The following is a 20,337-nucleotide window of genomic DNA, read 5'->3' as shown; positions in this document are numbered from 1 at the left end:
TTTTTGCTCTAAGTGCTCTACACGGCCGCATTTGGCGCTAAGCCCTCTCCCCCAACGTCCCCAACTCCTGCTACACCGTGCTGTGCGCTTCCTGGCTATGCCACGTGGAAAAACGCATCGAACCAAACCAAATCCTAATGCGCAAAGTTGGGCGCGTGGCAGAGCATTGTAATTACATTGTTCATAGCATTGTAATTACAGGTTCAAACTAGCACAGCGTCTGTAAGGCGCTCAACAACAACCGATAACGAGCTGATGGTTTTGAAAAGCCTTGATTAAAGTGGCGGCAGCCCCCACAAGATTTCCCCATGTATACAACTGACAGAACCAGCAGGCCTAAGTACACCTCCTACCCTAGCCTGTCAGCAGTGTGATAAATGCAACAAGCACAGGAGTGCCACCAACTCCAAATCTCCCGTCCTAACGTATCATGCAGTGGATGTATATCAAGAACAAGACCTAGGACATCCGCGGTCACATGACCCCTTCGGTGCGTTAGAAATGCCCAAGTGGTATGCCCGGACGGCAACGCTAAAAACCTGGTGAGGCGTGCCGTGTAGGGCTATTAGCCGAAGGCGCGAACGGCAAACGGCGACGCAGAGCGAAGCAAAGACAGTTTACGCAGCTACAGTAGCCCAGTTCCGACCATGTTTTGGGGAAGGTGAGATGCGAAAAAGCCGAGAGGTGAAGCGATCCGTCGTGCCTTAGCAAACCCCTTCCGCGCATTCATCCGGCCAACCACTGCGTTCAGGGGAGAGTGAGAGAGGGGGAGAGGGAGAGGAAGGAGCAAGCGGGCTACGGTACCTGGGCAGTCCTTCCCCCCACTCGCATCATCATCATGATGCGCGCGGGTTCGATGATCGACCAGGAAGGCTGCACCCTGGGGAAAGCCCAGGACAAGGAAGACTCAGGAAGCAACGTCCGCGACAGGCTTCCGCAGCGACGTCCAAAACTCTGTGCGCAGACCGATTAAGAGAGCGATGCTTCTCCTTGGCAAACCTGCTGCACCGTTGGCGGGAAATGGATGGCCAGACGGACTAAGGGTCGTCTAAACCGAGCCGAAGGCAATCTTCGCCTCTGGTCTTACTGTGACATCTATCCATCGTCTTCCAACTGAACTGCACACACATCGTCTATCTGGCAATGTACCTTATGAGTGACCTGCGGATGGACCGGTACATGGCACATGACCCAACCGACTTTCAACGACCATGGTCGCCGTACACTCATACTCCATTGCTCTAACAGCAGCTTCACAAAAGGAGACATGCGGCCGACTGACCGACTGACTGACTGACTGACTGATACAGAAAGCTTCCCACCCATCCCATCAGGTTCAGTAGTACTCATCGCACCAAAGGCAAGGTGAGACATTCCCCAGCATTCCCCGGCATCCCGATGTGTCGGTCGCAGGCGCAGCCACAGCCGCCTCCATCGCGGGCCGCCCACACAGCTTTGATATGGGTGGAAGCGCGCACCGGAGCTCTGTACTGCATCACCACACCAGAATCACCCGGCACGGAGCAGCACAGCCTTTCCGGAAGCCTCTTCCCGGCTACATGTGCCCAAAATGGCACCTTCAAAACGATGCAACGACACGGTGGCGACGGACCCTCACGTAAATCAACGAGATCGACAAGTCCGACACGTTCCTCAAGTCCCTCGAGGCGAGGATCAGAAACAACAGCGGCGAAGCCACATCAACTTGACATGTCAATGTCACGTACAACGTACAACTTACGACGTACAACGGCGGACGACCGAAAGCACCATGAAGCTTTTAAGGAATAAGGTTTAACCACCCCGAGACATTGCCAAAAGACAACACGCGGCACATTGTACCTGCCCAAGAGCAGGTACAATCCTGCCCAAGAGTCCCCCGTGCTCTGGTTCTGGACATTCTTTTGGATGTGGTGCGCCTCCTTATACTTCACACATCCTTAAACCTCCTTGAAATCCATCACACACAGGTCAAATTACCGATAGGCCGTAGTGGCCGCATGAGGCGCCTGAGCTCCTTGCCTTAAGGCAGGTTAGGCGAGGAATACGGCAGCTCCAGAACCCTTCCACCTGCAGCCGCAACCCTGCCCCGCGCCCTGCCCCCCGCATGCCCGATTCCGCGCGCCTGGATAAGGACGATGCATTAATAATGACCTGGCGGTTCAACGAGGAAGAATACCACTCCAGGAAGACCTCCGTAAACCGACAGCCAAGCTGATGGCAAGGAAAGATCTTGTGACGCTATGCACAATACCGCTCGATTTATTCGCCACGCATGCGCACGTCTGAGTTGGTGCATGTGTGTGTGCTCGTCATGACGAATGCCGTAATAACTCATCGCTGAAGGTCATTGTAAATGCGCCAGTAAAGCCCACTGGTAAGGTAAGTACCGAGGAGGTGAACTAGGCGACCTCACCAAGGCAAGCCAAGGCAAGTGTTCGTGTGTGTTTATTAGTTAGTTGAACAGTCCGCCGTCTGAAGGAACGTGGAAGGACTTCCCCCGTCCTTCCATTAGGCCCGACCCACCAGACCCACCCGCGCCAGCCAGGCAGTAGGGCCCCCCCCCACACACACACGCCCCCTCCCCCAAAATACACGCATCCATAGTTTCATGCACACCGTACTTTTTGTATGCAAGTGCAATTTTAAGTGAAGAGACGTGCTACCATGGCATGGATGTTACGTGGACACGTGGACACAACAGCACGATCATCCACCCAAGAATATGCAACCATACATACATACTTCATTTCCCCCTTATCCTCTTTTCCAAATTCATCGCTTCATGTTCTCTTACGCAAGTTCTCCTCCCCAGCCACGCGCCCTTCCTCACACCCACCTGCTCGCCCAGTCAAATCAGTTAAATCAAGCCCACATCCATTAAGACGCTGTTACTAACATCCGTTCCCCATGTCGGCAACCACAACCGTGCTGGCTTTTGCGTCCGTGCGCGCGAAACAGAGCGGTAGGTGTGCTGCCTTCAAGGCGCGAATGGTGTGCATCTAATAGTCGCTCAGAGAGACATAAATGTAAGCCCTTGCGTGCCCACGCACGCACGCACGCACGCATGTGTGTGTGTCTCTGTATGTCTGTCTGTCTGTTTCGTAAAGGCCACGGGAACAGATGAAACAATGGCAGGTGCGTCTGTGCTCGCGTGTCCCTATTGCAGAGGCCGCTACCCGAACGAGTAGTGTTGGTCGAGCAAAGGAGGAGAATGATAATTCCAAAGGATGGATGCGGAGAAAACCCCTATGAAGTGACCCTCTACCCGCACCGTCCGGCATCTTGTGTGCCATCTTGTGTGCGACATAAGCCAATGCCATTGCCAATGGCATTGGCTCATGTCACAGTACCACCGGGTTAAACCAGCGCATGCGTGAGAACGGCATGAAGAGACGCACAGGAGAGCCACATTCTGCCGCAGTTTTGAGGGGCCACTCCGCCGTTGCCATCGTTGCGCAAAACCCTGTGGCGCCTCGAAGGACAACGTATTTGGTCCGGGGACATCAGCTGGGGAGGTGACCGACCCGTGGGTCCCAACCGTCCACAGAGGCCCGGGACAGAGGCCCCATACATGCTGGACAGAGGCAAAATGAAAGAATAGGCGATTTTGGTGCTAAAATGGCGAACGCAACTGGATAGACAGTGTGACATCCAAGAGACAGACGGCCGACCCGTGGGCCATGATCCGTAGGTCCGACCTGCCTGCTCGCCGACCCATGTGACACCTCAACATATCACGCATCCGCATGATGGCGCACACCGGGATCCAGAACCGAACGAGTCATCCAGACCCTGGCTGCCGCCGCTGCCGGTGCCGGGAGCAGCGGCAGTCGCCGCCGCCGCCGCGGACCCACGGGACCCCGGGGAGTGCAGACCGCTGCCGCAGCTGGGCGGACGGGGATGCAGCTCTAGCATTCCGGCGCCTGCCGCACCGCCCCCGCCCCCACCACCGATGAGGTGCGCTTGTGCGGACGAGGGATTAACGGGTACAGGCGGCGGCCGACCAGGAGTAGGCGCGGTGGGCTGTTGCGGACTTCGCGGCAGTGCGCCGCCTCGCCGCCTGAAGGAAAGGCCTTTGGAGCGGCGTCCCAGAGAGCCCCTGCATGGGAAAGAAGAACGGAGTTTCAACTAAGTTGGTATTTTTGGTAATTGGATGGCGGAAATTAGCTGCATTAGGAGAGCGCATGGGGAAGGGCGGGGAAGCTGAAACGGGCGGGTTGGGGTGCACAGCCGAGAGGAGGTCCTCAAGACTTTACGACACGACTCTTCAGATTACGATGTAAATGTCCCTAACGAGGTAATTAAAAACCAAATAGAAACGACGGATCCAGCTGGGATTTGTGGCGAAAGGGCATTTCGACAACATGCGGCACATGCAGCGAAGAGAGGGCCGGCTAATAACACCTTGTGGGGGTCGGCACACCTAGGGGTGCTTCAACGAAACGCATGGACGCAAAACAGATGTCCATCAGTTCATCAATTCAGAGCCGCCGCCGAGGACTTGGATGGATTACATCATACGGTTCAGTAGATGGCAACAGGAGATGAAACTATTTTTCGGCTTTTCCCTTCTTCACGCAGCGGTCTACCCTCCTCGGACAGCCCTCCAACCCGCCCCGTTTGTTTCCGGTTTCGGTGCTTCTCGATGTCGGCAATGGTCTGTCTATTCAATCACATCGTATAGCAAAAACATGTTGATATGTAGATATGGTTCGTTGCTTTCTCCCTTTTCCCCCTCCCTCCGCCGCCCTGCCGCACGGGACGCAAAACCCTGAGAGCCCCCTGAGTCCCCGCACCCCAGAGATAGAAGGCTCTTGTAGCTGGCCCCGCTGCGGCAACTGCTCCGGTCCTTGCCGGTAGTGGTGCCTGCGCTGCCGGGACCGGCGCCGCCGCCCGTCACCATGGCAGACCCCGTCGGCAGACCGGGGCCGCTGCCGCCGCCCGCGCCGCCGTCGCCAAACAGCGACCCGGCCCGGTGGGTGCCCGAATGCGTGACGGCAGCCGCGGCCTCGGCCTCGTCCATGGCCTCAAATGCTAGTTCCATTTGCCGTACAAGAAGCGGCATGGTGGGCCGGTCGGCAGGATTCTGCGTGGGGGAGGGTCAACGATGATGTCAACGAGAGACAAGGACATATGTATGTATGTATGTGTGAAACAGGGGGGTATATCTTCACCCGTGGCCCCTACCCTGCGAAACCCTGTCTTCCCCGGTATTTCGGGGCACCCTCATCCAGTCACCCTAGCCAACTTCTCAGTGGATCGCTCAGGTTCCACACCCACCACCAGCATCCAACGTAATCTGCCGGGGGTCGACAGCGGCCCAACTCCATTCCTGGTCGGCTCGCAGGTTAACTTTATCCCAGGTCACCATCGTTCATAAACTAGGGGCGCAATACCTTCCACCATCGGAAGGATTTTTGGCCCTGGCAGGTCTCCATCCCGGGTTCTCCCAGGGGCAATGGTCGCGCGTTACCAGTAGTGCCTAACCTATGCATATATATGTATGTATAGATGTATATAATGTGCATATATGATGTATATAATGTGTATATAGAGAGGAGACCGCGGCTGTTGGGAGTGTTAAGGGTCCGGGCGCGGATTATACACTGTCACACGTACACATACACGTACACACACCGCATGCACACACACCGTGCAGAAACCCTTACCCACACTCACTAAAGACCCCTCCCGCGGCCCCCCCCCTCACAAAGCACAAACACGCACCTGCGCCCAGCACTGTTGCACCAGGTCCCATATGTTTTGCGGCATGCAATCGGGACGGCTGTGCCGAAAGCCCTGCGCAATGCGGCTGCTGAGGGCCTCAAGCTCGTCCTTGCTGTACAACTCAAGCAGCAGTACGCGGCCAAACACCTCATACAGTACGACACCGAAGCTGAAGACGTCCACCTTTTCGTTGTACGGCTCGTGGCGAATGACTGCGGCGGAGCGGATGAAGGGGCCAGAAAGGGGTTGTGGTTTTAGGAGGGGGCGAAAACATCTGAGGGGTGATTAAAACAAAAACAAAAATCTGATCCTGCCAGGACTCGAACGTCAACGCCGTTAAGGACATGTGCAAGTGTACGTGCTTCGCAGCAATTCGGGAAAAGTGACCGGACTTACGAGGTTGGGAAGACGGTCGGGGGGGATTACACGTATCACTTCCATCCTCCACTCCCCTTCCTTTCATGGCTTCCCTTCTACCACTTCACCACTTTCATAACTCTTGTCTTGTTCACCTTGGTTCCCGCACACATCACACCATCGCTAAATTCCTCTACAGCAGCTTACCCTCCGGCGCCATGTACAGCAGTGTACCGGCACGGCCCGTCAGCGCATATGCCGCCTCGCCCTGCGGCGGCACATCGTCACGTGCCGTCCAGCCGCCCAGCGTGCTGCTGGGAGTGCTCTCCGAAACCATTCGTTGCTGCGTGGCGAAAAGCGCAGGAGCAACAAGTGTAAATGAGTTGCGTTGAGGGGGGGGGGGTAATGTGAGGGCCAAGGGCACTTTGGAAAGGACCGAGGACCCGCCCCGCAGGTCGCAGCAGCACCTACCATGTCCGGAATGGCAAGGGGTGGGATATGACGACGGGGGATTTTAGGAGGAAAACATTTACACGAAGGATTGGAGGTTTGAAAGGAATTAGAGGTGTCGGAGCTTGCATGGACAGGGATTTGGCTATCCCTGGCCTTGGTAAAACCCATCTCTAGTATTGGCTTGGTTGAAAAAGATAACTGCAAGTGTAAGTGACACCTTGAGCACCAGTGTAGTGCTTGGGTGATAAGGGAGAAGCAAATAAGAAGAGCCCTTTACCGTTGAACAACTGGGACGAAAGCCAATCAAAGGGAATCAAAGGGAATGCCGATACGGGTGTTTGGGGCAGTATAAAAAAAGCATCAAAAGAAGGACGCCAAAAGGGCAGCTTGATTAGCGCTCCTTCGTATTCGCAAGCGGAAACGGTAATAACTAACAAAAAAGGAAAAGGGTGACAGTTGATGCCGTTGAAAATCCCTGACAGACATGCCTTACCGCTCCGCCGGACGCCGCTATCGAGCTGGCCTGGCTACCGGCGCCGGTGACGTGTGCCAGCATAGGCGACGCCAAAGCGCTTGGCGCGTGGCTGCCGGCGGCGGCAGCGGCGGCGGCCGCCGCCGCCGCCGCCGCCGCCACGCTGGCACCGCCAGGCCCGGCATGCCCCAGCACCCGCAGACTAGTACCAGTGCCAGTATTGGCGCGCGACGGTGATGCGCCGCCGCTGGTGGCGCCGCCGAGGACTTGCGCGACGGCAGCAGCAGTTGCCGCACCGCCGCCGGTGGTGGTGCCGTAGTCACCCCAGGAGTGCGTACTGCTGCTTTGCCGTACAAGGCTGGACTGGCGGGCGCTGCGCTCGCCGGCGCTGCTCTGCCTGCCGCTGTTGCCGCTGGCCGACACGCCGCCACTGGTCGTGCGCGGCACAGCCGGCCCCGCCGCGGCAGCGGCGGCTGCGACGGCGGCGCCGCTGCCGCCGCCGAGGCCTGCCATCGGTCCCATCAGGGACCCCATCGGCCCCACTGATTGGTGCCGAAGCACGCTAGCTTGTGTCCGGCCCAGGAGGCTGCCCGAGCCGGCGGCGGGGCCGTAGCTGCTGACGGGGGAGTTGGGATCGCTTGTCAGAGCGGTCGACGGCACAGGGCCGCTGTGCGCGATATTTCCGCCACCGCTGCCGCCGGGGATTGCACCGGCACTGCTCTGGCCCGCGCTGCCCGTCCCCTGCAGTAGGCCGCGTCCCCAAAGCAGCTTCTCACGGTAAAGGCTCGACAGGCCGGCGGGCCCGCCACCGCCACCGCCACCACCACCACCAACTCCGTGGATGGCTCCCGAGCCACTGGCATTAGCAGAGCCACCGCCGGGGTGCTGCAGCGTTGCCGTCGCGCTCCTAGCGGAGCCGATACTTTGGTATGACAGCGCGTGAGAGTCTATGGATGAGCGGCGACTGCACGTAAAGGAGCCAGGCTCGCCGCCGGTGGCCGGGGCGGCAGCAGCGGCGGCTCCGCCGCCGCTGCCGTGATGCGTGGGTGCCGTGGGCGGTAGCCCCAGCGGCGAGTTGCCGGAACCTGTGAAGGAGCTACCGCCGCCGTCGGGCCGCAGCCTTTTCACGACTTTGTGAAGCTCTCGGTTAAGTACGACACCAGACGCGTGCATCAGCGGCGGCATTGGCAAGATGTTGACATCGCCGCCGCCGGAAGGGCTTGCTACGAGCTGGTGGCTGCCGCCGCTGCCGCCGCCGCCGCCGCCGCTAGGGCTGTGGGTTCGGGGCGACGCTGCGGCGGTTACCGTGGCAACCCATTGGCGACCGGCCATAATTGAAGCTGCGGCGGAGCCGCTGGCGGCACCATCGCCGCCGGCGGCGCTAGCGCCGCACGACCCGGTTGGCGCCGCCAGGAGCCGCGGCAGCAGCTTGCCACTGACGGACGACGCCGACTCAGCGCCATCGGTGATGGCGCCGCCGCCGCCAGCGTCCACGGGTACTGCCACCTCTAACGGCTGTCGATTGCGGCGTGCCGCCAGTGCGGCTGTGGCGGCGGCGCTGCCGCCACCGCCGCTCAGGAGAGCCGAGGCGCTGATTCCGGGCTGCACGAGGTCGCCGTCGGCTGTGGCCAAACCGGGCGCCCCCATCGAATTCGTCACGGCCGTTCCCGCCGCGGCCGCCGCCGACGCCGCTGCCGGGACGAGCTGAGGTTGACCCATCCGCGATGAGCGAATCCTGACGACGAACACACGATGTATTGTGTTGAATTGATTTCGGAAGCGTGTTACGTCGCGTTCAACATGCGAACTATTTGCCTTTTGCAGAAAGTAACGCAGAAGGGTACATGTTCAAGGCATTGAAGTAATCCTCGCGCTGAGTTCTTTGATGTATATGTATGCGGTGCTGCTGTGCAACACAAAGGCATGAGAGGATTCAGTAGCAGGAAGTAGGAGCAGCAGTAGTAGCCAAATACATTCCAGCAGTAGCAAATGTATTCCAGCAGTAGCCAAATACATTCCAGCAGTAGCAAATACATTCCAGCAGTAGCAAATACATTCCAGCAGTAGCAAGTATATTCCAGCAGTAGCAAATGTATTCCAGCAGTAGCCAAATACATTCCAGCAGTAGCAAATACATTCCAGCAGTAGCAAATACATTCCAGCAGTAGCAAGTATATTCCAGCAGTAGCAAGTATATTCCAGCGTGTCTCCGTGTTGTCTTCGCATGATTTGAGGCGCTTGCGGTCTTCCTCGATTCACACCGCTCACGCGCATTCACAAGCTGTACCGCCAGTCCTATGCTAACCTCTCCTCTCTCTTCCCCCCACCCCACCCCACCCCACCCCACAGATATGCCATCGTATACCATTTCGTTTGTACAAACGCGCAAGATCAAGTATTTGTCCTCAAGTCAGCACTGACCTTGCAACTGGAGGGCTGAGGTCCATCGCATGCACACTACCCGTGGGTGAGGCCGGCGCCACCGCCACACTTACAGCCGCCGTGTTGAGATGGCTCATGCCGCGGCTGCCGTGAGATGCCGTACGCACCAGTCCTGTAGGGACAGCGGCGACGCTGGAGCCGCTGGCGTCGCGACCGCGGCCCGCCGATCCGGGGCTTTTGGAAACCCCGCAGGCCGCCATCGCCGCCATGGCACCTACCGACATAACTGGCTGGCTGCTGCTCTTCACCGGATTAGGACCGCGAGATGGCGAGTGTACGGCGCTGTAGCCGGCGCCGCCGCCGCCACTGGCGCCGCGCAGCTGCACCGGCACCTGGCCGCTGTTAGCACCAGTTGGTTGCGCAGGGCGGGAGGATGGCGGCTGTCGTACCGCCGCGGCGGCCGCCGCGGCAACACCGTGAATGGCGCCGTCCATGCATATTAAGGAGGATGCCGACACGGACATGGCTGGTTGGCTGCTGGCCTTCATGGGGTTCGGGCCCCGCCCGGGAGAGGGTGCGCCTGAGTGCGGGAAACCGCCGGCGTTGGCGGAAGACGACACGGAAAGGGCTGGTTGACTGCTGCTCTTCATGGGGTTAGGCCCCCGCGCGAGCATCACCATGCCGCGCAGCCCTGCCGCAGCGTAACCGCCGACTCCACTGCCGCCGCCGGCTGCTGGGTGTGGCTGCGGCGGCAGCGGCTGCGGCACGGCGGCACCACCAGCTGCTGGCGCGGACTGTTCTCCAAACCCACAGCAGCTAGCACCAGTCAGCACAATCATCCCCTGCTCGCTGCGCGTTGAAGCGGTGCTGGCTGCATGCATGCTGGGGCTGCTGGGGCTGTTGGCCCCTAGGCTAGAGGCGCGGGCCACCCCAGGAATGCCGGCCGCCGCCGCCGCCGCCGCCACAGCCGCGCTGCCGCTGCCGCTACCACTGCCGCTGGCTTGCAACCGACCCGGCGCGGCCCCGAAAGCGGCAGCGACGGCGCCGCCGCCGCTGCCGTGTGCCGCCTTGGTATGAGCCCCTGCCTGTTGATGGTGTCGATCCGTCGACACAGACGACTTCGGTGGCAGTACGGGGTGTTGCTGGCTGCCGCTGGCAGGGGGCAGGGGGGCAGCCTGGAGGTCGGGAGGGATAGAGCGAAACACCGTGGGCACCCGCATGGCCGGGTGGGTGGGTGAGTGGATAAGTGAAACAGATGACTGTGCGCGATTGACTGGAGCAGTGGGAAAAACCGTTACGAAGACCAACGGTAGGTCTGTACCCGTCAGATTGTGCCATGGGGAGCAGAAGCACACAAAACCCCGACGGAAAGATATCCTTGAATGATATCCTTCAAGGTTAAGAACAGGCCAGCATCCCGATGACCTGGCGGCGACCACATCCTTACGAAAAAGTGATTCGGAAAACTGTCAGAAAAGTCAGATGCGAGACGTCCTGAGAGGCCAGGTCCCTTCCCAAAACTCCTCCCCCTAGCCGAGCCGCCTCCTTCGCATACCGACACAGAGGCGCCCCGGCATACCCCACCTGTTGCTGTTGCTGCAGCTGTGGCTGTGGCAGCTGGGCCATGTGGGCGGTTCCAGGCATGCTGCTTTGGCTGGGGCCAGCGGACAATAGGCTGCGGTTCGAGGAAGTGCCGTTGCCGATCGACCCCGCGCCGCCGCTGGGGCCGCCGCTGCGCAAGTAGGTGGCTGCGGCAGCCTGCAATCCAGCACGCGATGCAGCACTAGATAGTGGTTCCATTTCGGCCTGGGCTCTGCGTGCAGAGGAGGAAGGGCCATGGGGGCATCGGGGTGGAGGACGTGGGAGGAGGTGTTACAGGTATGGCACCGGCACCTGCATGCTCCCCCCCCCCAACATAAAAAAGCACTTTCGCAACGTTAGGCAACAGTTATCGTGCGCAGAACAAGCAACTTGCAACTACCAGGCGTGCGTTTCAATGCCGTCCGTGCCGCTGCCACCGCCACCACCACCACCACCATCACCACCACCATCACAGAGCGCGCCCCAAGGGCAGGACGCGCACGCCGCCCATCGCACAAACCCTGAGTTTGCCCTTTGGTCTATAAACTCGCCGGTTGACTGTCGTCCTGATAGTTCAGATCTTTTAAGTTCAGTCCCTAGTTTTCGTTTCCCTAGGTTTCCTGCCCAAGCCACCACAGGCGAAGGCGCACACTCACTTAGAGGAGGATCGCGAGGCGATATCCAGCTGTAGGTCCTCCTCCATCATGGCCAAGTACTGCAGAGGGGAAAGGTTGGGGGTCGGGAATGCCACAGTGCAAAGCGCACACAAATCCGCTGCGGAAGCATATATAATGCCATCCATCCCTGCAGGTGGATGGCCCCGCAGGAATCTCGTGCATAATGCAAACGAGGGGCTGCAAGGGGGAAATCACACCCACCTCCCGCCAACGTCAGTCTCTATATCCCAGGTGCACGTTCACCCACTTCCCTGGGCCCCCCCCCATCTTCAGTTCTACGTCTGGTACACTCTTGCGCTGGCAGCAGCTTCACTCGTTTGTGGTTCGTCCCTCCCCCCCGATCTTCATCCCCCCACCTTTTCAACCTGCGTAGGGTTACTACGCAGTCGAGTGCCTCCTCGAGAGCTCGTCGCCGGCGATCCGCCGCTCGGCCGAGGCGCCCGAACCGCGCCGCCGCCGCTGCTGCCCCCGACCCGTTCACCGCCGCCACCGGCAGCGCCGCCGCCGCTGCCGCCGTACATTCCCGGCTCCGTCCCGGATGTGCTGCCTCCGCCGTTGCTTACAGCCGCAGCCACCGCCGCCGCAGCCGCGGCGGCGCTGGGTCGTCCACTGCTCGAGCGATTGGCGATCCGTAAGGCTGCCTCTAAGGACATCCCACCGCCTCCAAGGCCCAGGTCCCCAGTTAAAGGCCCGGCGTGGGATGGCCGCAGTCGCGACGCCCGGTCCAACATGCCGGTATGGCTCGCACCCTGGCCGAGGGTAGGGTTATCATTATGCACTATACTCGCTGCGGCCACTGAGGTGGTTACGATTATGGCAGGTGTGGTGGGTGTGGGTGTGGTAGCGGAGAAGTGGTGGTGAGGCACACGCAGGTCACGAGCGCGACACAAACAGTACTTCATATATGGCGGAGCTGGGAGCTGGGATGGTGTACCGGAACCAAAGAGAAGGCATCGATGTGGGACAGCCTGCGGGCGCTACGGCAAGGAAAACATAAGGGGTGGTGCGAAGACGGGCCAGGAACTGACTGCGCGGTGTTATGAACACTCGTACCCTTATCCTGTCCCCATCCCACACACACATCAGTCTCTCGACTCATGTCGTATCCTGTAGTATCTATCCCGTCTATCTCTGATGATAACAGCTTCACTCGTCTGTGGTTCGTCTTTCCCCCCTTCACACACGCACACACACCCGCAACCTTTCACTTCCGTTCGGGGCCCCATCCCTTTCACGTCTTAACCTCCTCAGAGTGTCACATGCAGCTTTATTTCATGTAGCCATACCCCATTTGCGTTTTCTCCCTCCATTATTGTCTCCCCATTCACTCGCTCACATGCAGTTGAAGCATCATCTGTCCGGTGCTCAGAGTCTCGATGCCACCGCCAGCCGCCATCGCATGCGACACCGAAGTGGGCATCAGCAATGCCGTGCTGCCACCGCCGCCGCCGCCGCCACCACCGCCGCCGCCGCGGTCGCCTGTGATGCCCGGCACTGAGCCACCGCCGCCAGTAGCAATCATGACGCTGTGCGTTGAACCGACAGATTGCGACGCCGCCGCCACGGCCGCCGTCGCCGACAACCGGCCCTGGAGCAGAAAGTCCAGGGAGGCCCTCGTGGCGGCGAAACCCGACAGCCCATGCTGCGCGGCGGCTGCATTGCCGCCGGACCATTTGGACGGCCCCGGGCCTGTGCCAGCGCCGCTGGTCTTCGGACTGCAGTATGTGCTGCCGCCGCTGCCTCGCAGCCCGACAACGGAGGCCATGGCCCCGGAGGACAACCGCGCGATGCCACCAGCCAGGCTACCGGCGTTGGAGCCAAAGGCGGCGGCGGCAGCGGCCGCCGCCGCTGCGGCATTTCCTGCGAAGGGCATCGGCTTCGGCGGGCTGGATGAGAAGATGGCGGAACCCCCGGAGCCGCCGCCGCCGCCGCCGCCGCCAGCAGTGGCGGTCGCTGCCGTCGCGCGCATGCTGCTGCTACCGCTGCCGCTTCCTCCGCCGCCAACGCTGGCGACGGCGGCGAGGACGTGGCCAGGACTGAGGACCGGCCCCCCGGTGTGTTCGGACGAATCCGCATGGCTGAGGTTTGAGGTCTTCCGATGAACACCGATCTGCGTGCGAGAGAACGAGTCGCCGTCGCGAGACACCGCACGACGGAAGACTCCCTGTACAACAGCGGTGTATTCAGACATGCGGGCATGTATGCAGGAATGGGCGCAGAGGAAGGTCGGAAAGGGGGTCGTCGGCAGGCAGGTATGCTTGCATGCAGTGACATAGGCTTGTGGGCAGGAAGGAACGCAAGCAGGGCGGAAGTCAGGCTAGTAAACTGGCAGGAAGCCTGAAAGGCCAGACAAGTAACAGAAGGATACGATACGAAGGAAGGACCATGGTATACCGGTATGCGTGTGGCAGGCGAGTGTTGGTCAAAGCTCATGGCGGCGGCATTGGCCGTAGCTGCAGCGGGGCTGGGGCTCGGCCAGCACAGGCAGTAGATGCGGCGTTACCAGAAGAAAGCGGAGGATGCCAAACTCGGATCCGAGCAGGTTGCAGGTTACGGAAAAGCAGCTGCGGTGCTTGCAAAGCAGCTATGTCAAGTAGACGTCTTGCACACGCGACCCTCATCTGGCTGCGGGATGTAAGGGCGCAACCCCCGGCGCTGAGGGTCCTTCCCTCCCATGACCACACCGTGCATCGGCGTTACGTGGCTTCCGTTACTTGGTTTCCGTTACTCCTGCTTTCTCACCCTAAATTCTCAAACGAGGTACAAAGTGGAAACATGTGTACTTTGAAGTGGCCAATTACTTTTCCGATCGCCGCAATTAGGAAGCCGTGTGTGCGTGTGAGTGTGTGTATATGTGTATGGATGTGTGTGTCTTCCTGAAGCTGTCTCAGTCATCCGTCTCGTTACGCCTTCCGCATCCCGAACATGTGCGCCCCGTCCCTCTCCGGCCCCGCACACTGCTTCCTTCACATTTTCCCTCATCCGGCCCGAGAGGCCCGACAGCTCCCATCCTCCTTCCCTACGTATAAACCTGTCTCCCCCCTATATATGGCTCTCCTTTCGAGCTGGGCCAAATCATTTCCGTCTCACATTTTTTTCATATGTCGCGGCCCTTGTCTTAATGGCGCTTGTGTCTGGGCGTTGCCAAGTTACCACATTGCCCCTTAACTAGGTGGACTACATCATTGCCAGGGTATGCTTTCCTTTATCCTGTAAGCCCCCTGTGTTCTCGGAACCCGGTCTTTTTTCCTAACCCCTGTCCCTCACGTTCTCCTCTATCGCCCGGCTCGATACCAGGCTGCTTCGCCGGCGCCCTGATTCGTGGCGTCCTCCCAGACACACCGGCATTCCGTGGCCAGGCAATTGGCTGCTGTGCGTGTGCCCGCCACCGCCACCGCACGTAGCAGCCAAAACACTGTTGTAAATTACGGCAAGGCTGGCGGTCGGTGATAAGGCCACGCCGGCGCCGCCGGCGGGCGAATGGCGGGCGGATCGCCGCGTCAGGGAGTTGGAGTAAGGCAGCGGGGGCCCGCCCCCAGCGGCGGCCATAGCCAGTGAGTCGTGTTCATAACTACGGCGTCGAACTGTGACGACGGGCCGGCTCAGATCCAGGACCTACACCAGGTGGAGAAAAACGTGAGGCGCGTTTTCCAGTTGAAAGGGTACAGCATAACCTTGACGAGTGACCTGGCAAGAAAGGTAGCAGTGTGCCCTTGGAAAACCCCGGAAGCATTCCAAGATCATTGCATGGAGGATTATTTCATCAGCTGCACAATAGCTCATGCAGCCAAAGCGCAGCCGGCATAGGAGTCCTGGTAGTTAGTTGTGGTGGGGGCAGCGCCCTTGCGCACCGAGGTCCTAACACACACGCAAAAGCCCATCTGGCCAGATGCAGAACCCCCACGCCTCCACCACAGCAACGATGGCCGGGCCCTGTGCAACCCACCACATGCAGTCCAAAGTCACACAGCTTCGCGGTCAGGGGCCGGCCACCGCAAGGCCGGACCACCGCAGTAGTGATGGAGCATTGTCTTGAGGGCCCTCCCTCCGTCCCCGCCGCCGCCGCTGCTGCCGCCGCGCGCACCGACAGCACCCGCCGTGCTAGACTGCCATGTGAGCTGTACAAGCCGCTCCCGCCGGCGGTGAAGCTTGCACCCTGCCCGGCCGAGCCTGCCATCGCCGCCGTGGCGGCAGCGCCCGTGTCGGCGGAGGCGGCACCGCGCAGGCCGCTGGCGGTGCCGGACGCCGCTGCCGTGGGCGATGGCAGCGGCAACGGCGCCATCAGAACGTTGTCCGTCTTCACGTCGCGATGCACGACAGGGGGCGTCTGCGCGTGGAGGAATTGCAGCGACAGCGCCAACTCCATGCACCATTGCAACGCCTCCCGGTCAGTATACGGCAGCGTCGGCATCTCGTGGATCAGCGAGTCTAGCCGTGCCGCAGATACAGCTGCTCCACCGGGCGAGGCCGCTCCACCACCGCCACCGCGGTTGCGCGGAGATGGCGGCGTGACGGTGTCGCCGCCGGCGGGCGTCAAAGACCGGCGGCGCAGGAAAGACAGGTTGGGCCGGAGGTTGCGAAGGGAATTGGAGCGCTCCGGAGCTGCCGAGGAAGCCCCACCCAAAGACTGCGTCGCGGCGGCCAGCAGCTGTTGCTTAATCCGCTGTTGCTGCTTGTAAACCTTAGCCGCGTCCTGCACCAGCTTGGTAAGCGTGCCACCCTGTGGAGGCAGCGGAGGCGCGCAGGAGACTAGCTGGAGGCTAGAGCCAGCGGCGAGTTCGACCCAGGCGACCCTTCCCAACAATTCCATATGTCCACGATGTCTGACGCCACTCCATCCAAGGGGCTTTTCCCTTGGCTCTGTCCTTGCCGCTATTGCGCCACAACCCGCCGCATCCACATCGACCCATAGACGCCGACACATACTCACTTCCATGTATTCCGTCACGATACCCCAGGTGAACCTCCGCGTAGGGAGGCCCCCAAAATTCGGCGGCAGGTGCGCCAGGGCGTGGAGACGGATGATGTGCCTGTGTTCACGTGCGTGAGAAAGGGTTAACACACGATCCCCAACGAAAGCTTCATTTCAAACACAAACGGCCCACGTTGACAGCGAATGGGAAAGGGAGCGTGAGCGCGCTAAATTTGAGCGTTGCAGCCAGCCAGGGAAGATGCTTGAAGGACTTCTTTCTTTTATACTGTGGTGACCGATTGTGCCGAAGCCTATGTGAGGCCCTCTTGGGCCTACCAAGTCCACCGGAGTAACTTCATCCCTGACACGGGGGCCCCCTGCTGCTGGCCATCCATCCCCCTAGGCGCATCCCAGCCCGTGCTCCTGCCCACGCGCACTTGTGCTGAAGTCGTGCCAGCACCTGCGCCTCACGCAAAAACTCCTGACGGCAGAGAAAGTCAAGGGAAGGTTGTAGCGATGTGTTAGGCGGTGGTGGCGGTGGTTTTCTTTTGGGGGGAGGGGATGAGTATACATTCGCGTGTGGGACCCCAGGACACGTCAACGGCGGGCACAGGGGCACATTGAGGTTTCGGAGGAGGTGCTGCGGACCCGCACGGGACCGAGCAGGACGGGCAGAAAGCAGGATGCGTGCAGGCATATTCATAGAGGCCGCGTGTGCAATGACCAGGAGCATCGAAGGGACACTTGGCAAGCATCACCAGCTCGCATTTTCCGCGCTTGTCGAGCGACCCATATCGCGCCGGCACCGTATTCAACCACATGACTGACACAGGCCACAACACAGACCACAATAAACCAGGCAGCGGGTCAAAAGACCTTCATTTCCTTCCAACGGATAGCCCTCGGCTCACGCCAATGGGTCCCCTCGGCGACCCTCATCCCGGCCATAAAAGTAGTCCCTGACCCAGATCAGGACAGGCCAGGTCAGGTAGTGCTTCCCGCCTTCCCCGGGCATTTGACCCCAACATCCTTTTGACCCACATCGCGCAACAGTTTCCTACATGTCCCCTACTCGGGCGTGTAAGGGCACTCGGGCACTTTTCCAACGCACTTATCCGGGTGCTGTCAGGATGGCTGCTGTGCTCTTTAAATTCCCACCACCCCGCTGTTGTCCCCTGCCAGTGTCCCCTGCCGGTCAGAGCTTTCGTGCCTCCCTTCCCCTCCCCCCCCATCGAGAGCAGGCCGGGAGGGGGGTTTGAGCGGTCTGGAACGCTGGAGTGAGTAAGGACACGGGCACCGTCATATTCCTCCAGCCGATGAAGCAGGCGGGCTGTTCAGCTTGCAGCCGAGGCGATCTGGACAGCGAGGCCGCCAGCGCCTGCTGCTGTTGGTTAACCTGCATCTATTGCATCTACCCTTCCATCCCTTACAGAGCCTGAGGCCCGGAGCTTCACAGTAAGTCTTTCAGCTTGTGTTCTTCTTCCTTCATTCACGGCAACGACTGAGCACCGGCCTGTCCTTCATCCCCTGTATCGCCCCTTCGTTCTATCGAGACTCAGTATTGGAGCCGTGGAAGCTGTAGGGTGTTAGCCAACCCTGCCTCCAAGGCTTGGCATATCTGTGGGGAAATCAAATGGGCCCGCACCTGCAGGCTTGACTCGCGCTGCGCGGCGTGAGGGTGTAGAACCTTTACCGCCACCTGCAAGGTGCCATCCAGGGTGCCCCTGTACACGCGCGCGCTGGAGCCTCCGCCAATCCGGTCATGGACCTACAGGGAAACAACATTGTCCAACAGGGTGTGGCTGGCAAGGGTGAGCAGGGCACCTATATGAGTTGCATCGATATGGGTAGTGGCAGACCTGCCTGCACGCCTCGGCTGTCATATCTAAAGACTGCTTGAAGCAAAATGCGACAGCTCTTGCGCACCTGCAGCCGTGCTTCCAGCTCCTCTCCAGCGAGGAGCTGCACAGCGAAAGTTATTATTAACTTACTTCCTTTTTTGGGTAGCTATAGAGCCAGTAACTAAGAAACAGCCACACCTGAAGGTCACCAACAAATCCTGGGGTGCTCCCCACAAGTCCTGGTGACTGACCCGCATCTCCGCTGTTTCGGACACTAAAGCTAAGCTCCTTAGAGCGCTCCATAGTCCTCAAAATCCGGTGTCACATATCCCCCCCAGACGAAGACAAGCTCTGGCACGGATTCGCCCTCATTCAGCCCTATGAATTGTGGTTGCACCTCATACAGAAACTGCCCAGATTTGCTATAGATGTGAGAAGTGTCCATACAGAGGTGCATTAGGTTTGCTGACTATTTAAGTCAATGAACAGCAGTGAGCTAGACACGAAATGTAAAAAGGACAAATGTTGACCGCTTTGGTTCCAAAGGATGATTCGTCATAAAGGCTTGCAGAACGCAGACGATTTGTGGAAAGCACACACACCCTGTTGAGTTTAGCGTTTCCAATAGACTGTAGCTTGAACTCAAAATATCTCTACAGTATTGTTGATACATAAATTGCGGAGTACACCATGGTTGATCTGCTTCAGATTGGTACTGCTGATGTACTAGCCGTATTGCCCACAAGTAAAAGCTGCATTTCCCATAGTTGGTTTCGTTATACAAAATTGAATGCTTGCGGCCCATGTCGGGCTCTACCTTGTACGTAAAGTCAAACACCTGTCCCCTAGCACTAGTCTGAATTGTGGCCAAGACAGTACAAACAAAATGGAATTGTTGGCAGTATAGCTGTGTTGGCAAAGTTATTTTCAACGCCGACAGTCTGGGATTCTTTCCGAAAACAGCAGGATTAAGAAGTACTTGGGACCTCCAAAGCCAACGAATGTTCCATGCACCTTTACGAACGATGCATTGGCCTGTATTGACCACATTAGCTATTGGTCCAGGTTTCGCAACCGAATATAAAAGCTGGACCTACGGACGAGCATGTGAGCCAATAACTGGAGAATAGGCAGGTTATTTGCACATATCAAAGGGATAATCTTTGAAGGTCATTGAGTAACAAGATTAGATAGTTCATGTGCAAAAGTGCCACAAGACGCCGTACGCAGAGCTGGACGATTGGAGAAGGAGTGGTGCGATCTTAGCCCCGGGAACTATTCTCATTAATCGAACTCATTTCCATTCATTAAATTTCCAGACCTTCAAAGGTTGCCGTGACACCCCGATATACGTACGGAATGCGGTTCGGTAATCGCACTTGCGGACTGTCGAACTTCCCTGAGTTCCCGGCTAAGAGCATTGGCTCAAGGAAGCTCGCGATGCAAGGCGATATACGTGTTTATCTTCGTCTTGATCATGTTCAGCAAAGGCGGTGTTGCCTGACAGGCGCTGCTGTGCGATGTTATCATTATATACATTAAAATTGATTTTTTCTCAAATACAGGGAGAAGAGCAAGCGGTGCTGTAGACGAAAAGAAAAAAATTCTTGCTGAGAGCGGTCTGCGGCAGACTTCACAGTGACGTACAATTGGAACTCCTGGCTCCCCCCATAATCCACTGCAGCCCTATGTGCATGTCCCTTAGCTGATGGAGGGGACACCTTGCAATATCTAGTCGATATCCTATAACCTGCATCTTTCTTCTCAGCTTCGCTGCCGCACTACCTTATTCCCTCTGCTTTGGCGACGCCGCACCTAGAGGCCGGCTTTCCTATTGCTAACCTTATTTCGTTTTCCTTTGCAAACGTACGTGCCAACTCGTACTCGGGCTGTCTACGCCAGTTGAGGGAATCACATCGCTTAGTTGTAGGT

The 20,337-nt window shown here is 58.8% G+C and overlaps 1 protein-coding gene across 1 annotated transcript; it reads right to left on the bottom strand.

The window, feature by feature from the left end:
• Positions 1–704: 704 nt before the first annotated feature.
• VOLCADRAFT_117773 (uncharacterized protein) lies at positions 705–18,708 on the bottom strand (the record flags this gene model as incomplete). The annotated part of the gene is made up of 17 exons (XM_002951089.1): positions 705–741; positions 3,764–3,889; positions 4,800–5,089; positions 5,731–5,942; positions 6,295–6,430; positions 7,034–8,747; positions 9,434–10,569; positions 10,979–11,207; positions 11,632–11,690; positions 12,009–12,620; positions 12,989–13,762; positions 15,599–16,372; positions 16,583–16,682; positions 17,002–17,045; positions 18,210–18,332; positions 18,491–18,526; positions 18,604–18,708. 17 exons carry the CDS (start codon positions 18,706–18,708, stop codon positions 705–707), a joined length of 6,507 nt encoding a protein of 2,168 aa, XP_002951135.1.
• Positions 18,709–20,337: the final 1,629 nt, after the last annotated feature.

Source organism: Volvox carteri, assembly GCF_000143455.1.
Source record: "Volvox carteri f. nagariensis unplaced genomic scaffold VOLCAscaffold_22, whole genome shotgun sequence".
Taxonomy (NCBI): domain Eukaryota; kingdom Viridiplantae; phylum Chlorophyta; class Chlorophyceae; order Chlamydomonadales; family Volvocaceae; genus Volvox; species Volvox carteri.
This window is presented reverse-complemented; position numbering and strand designations above follow the sequence as displayed.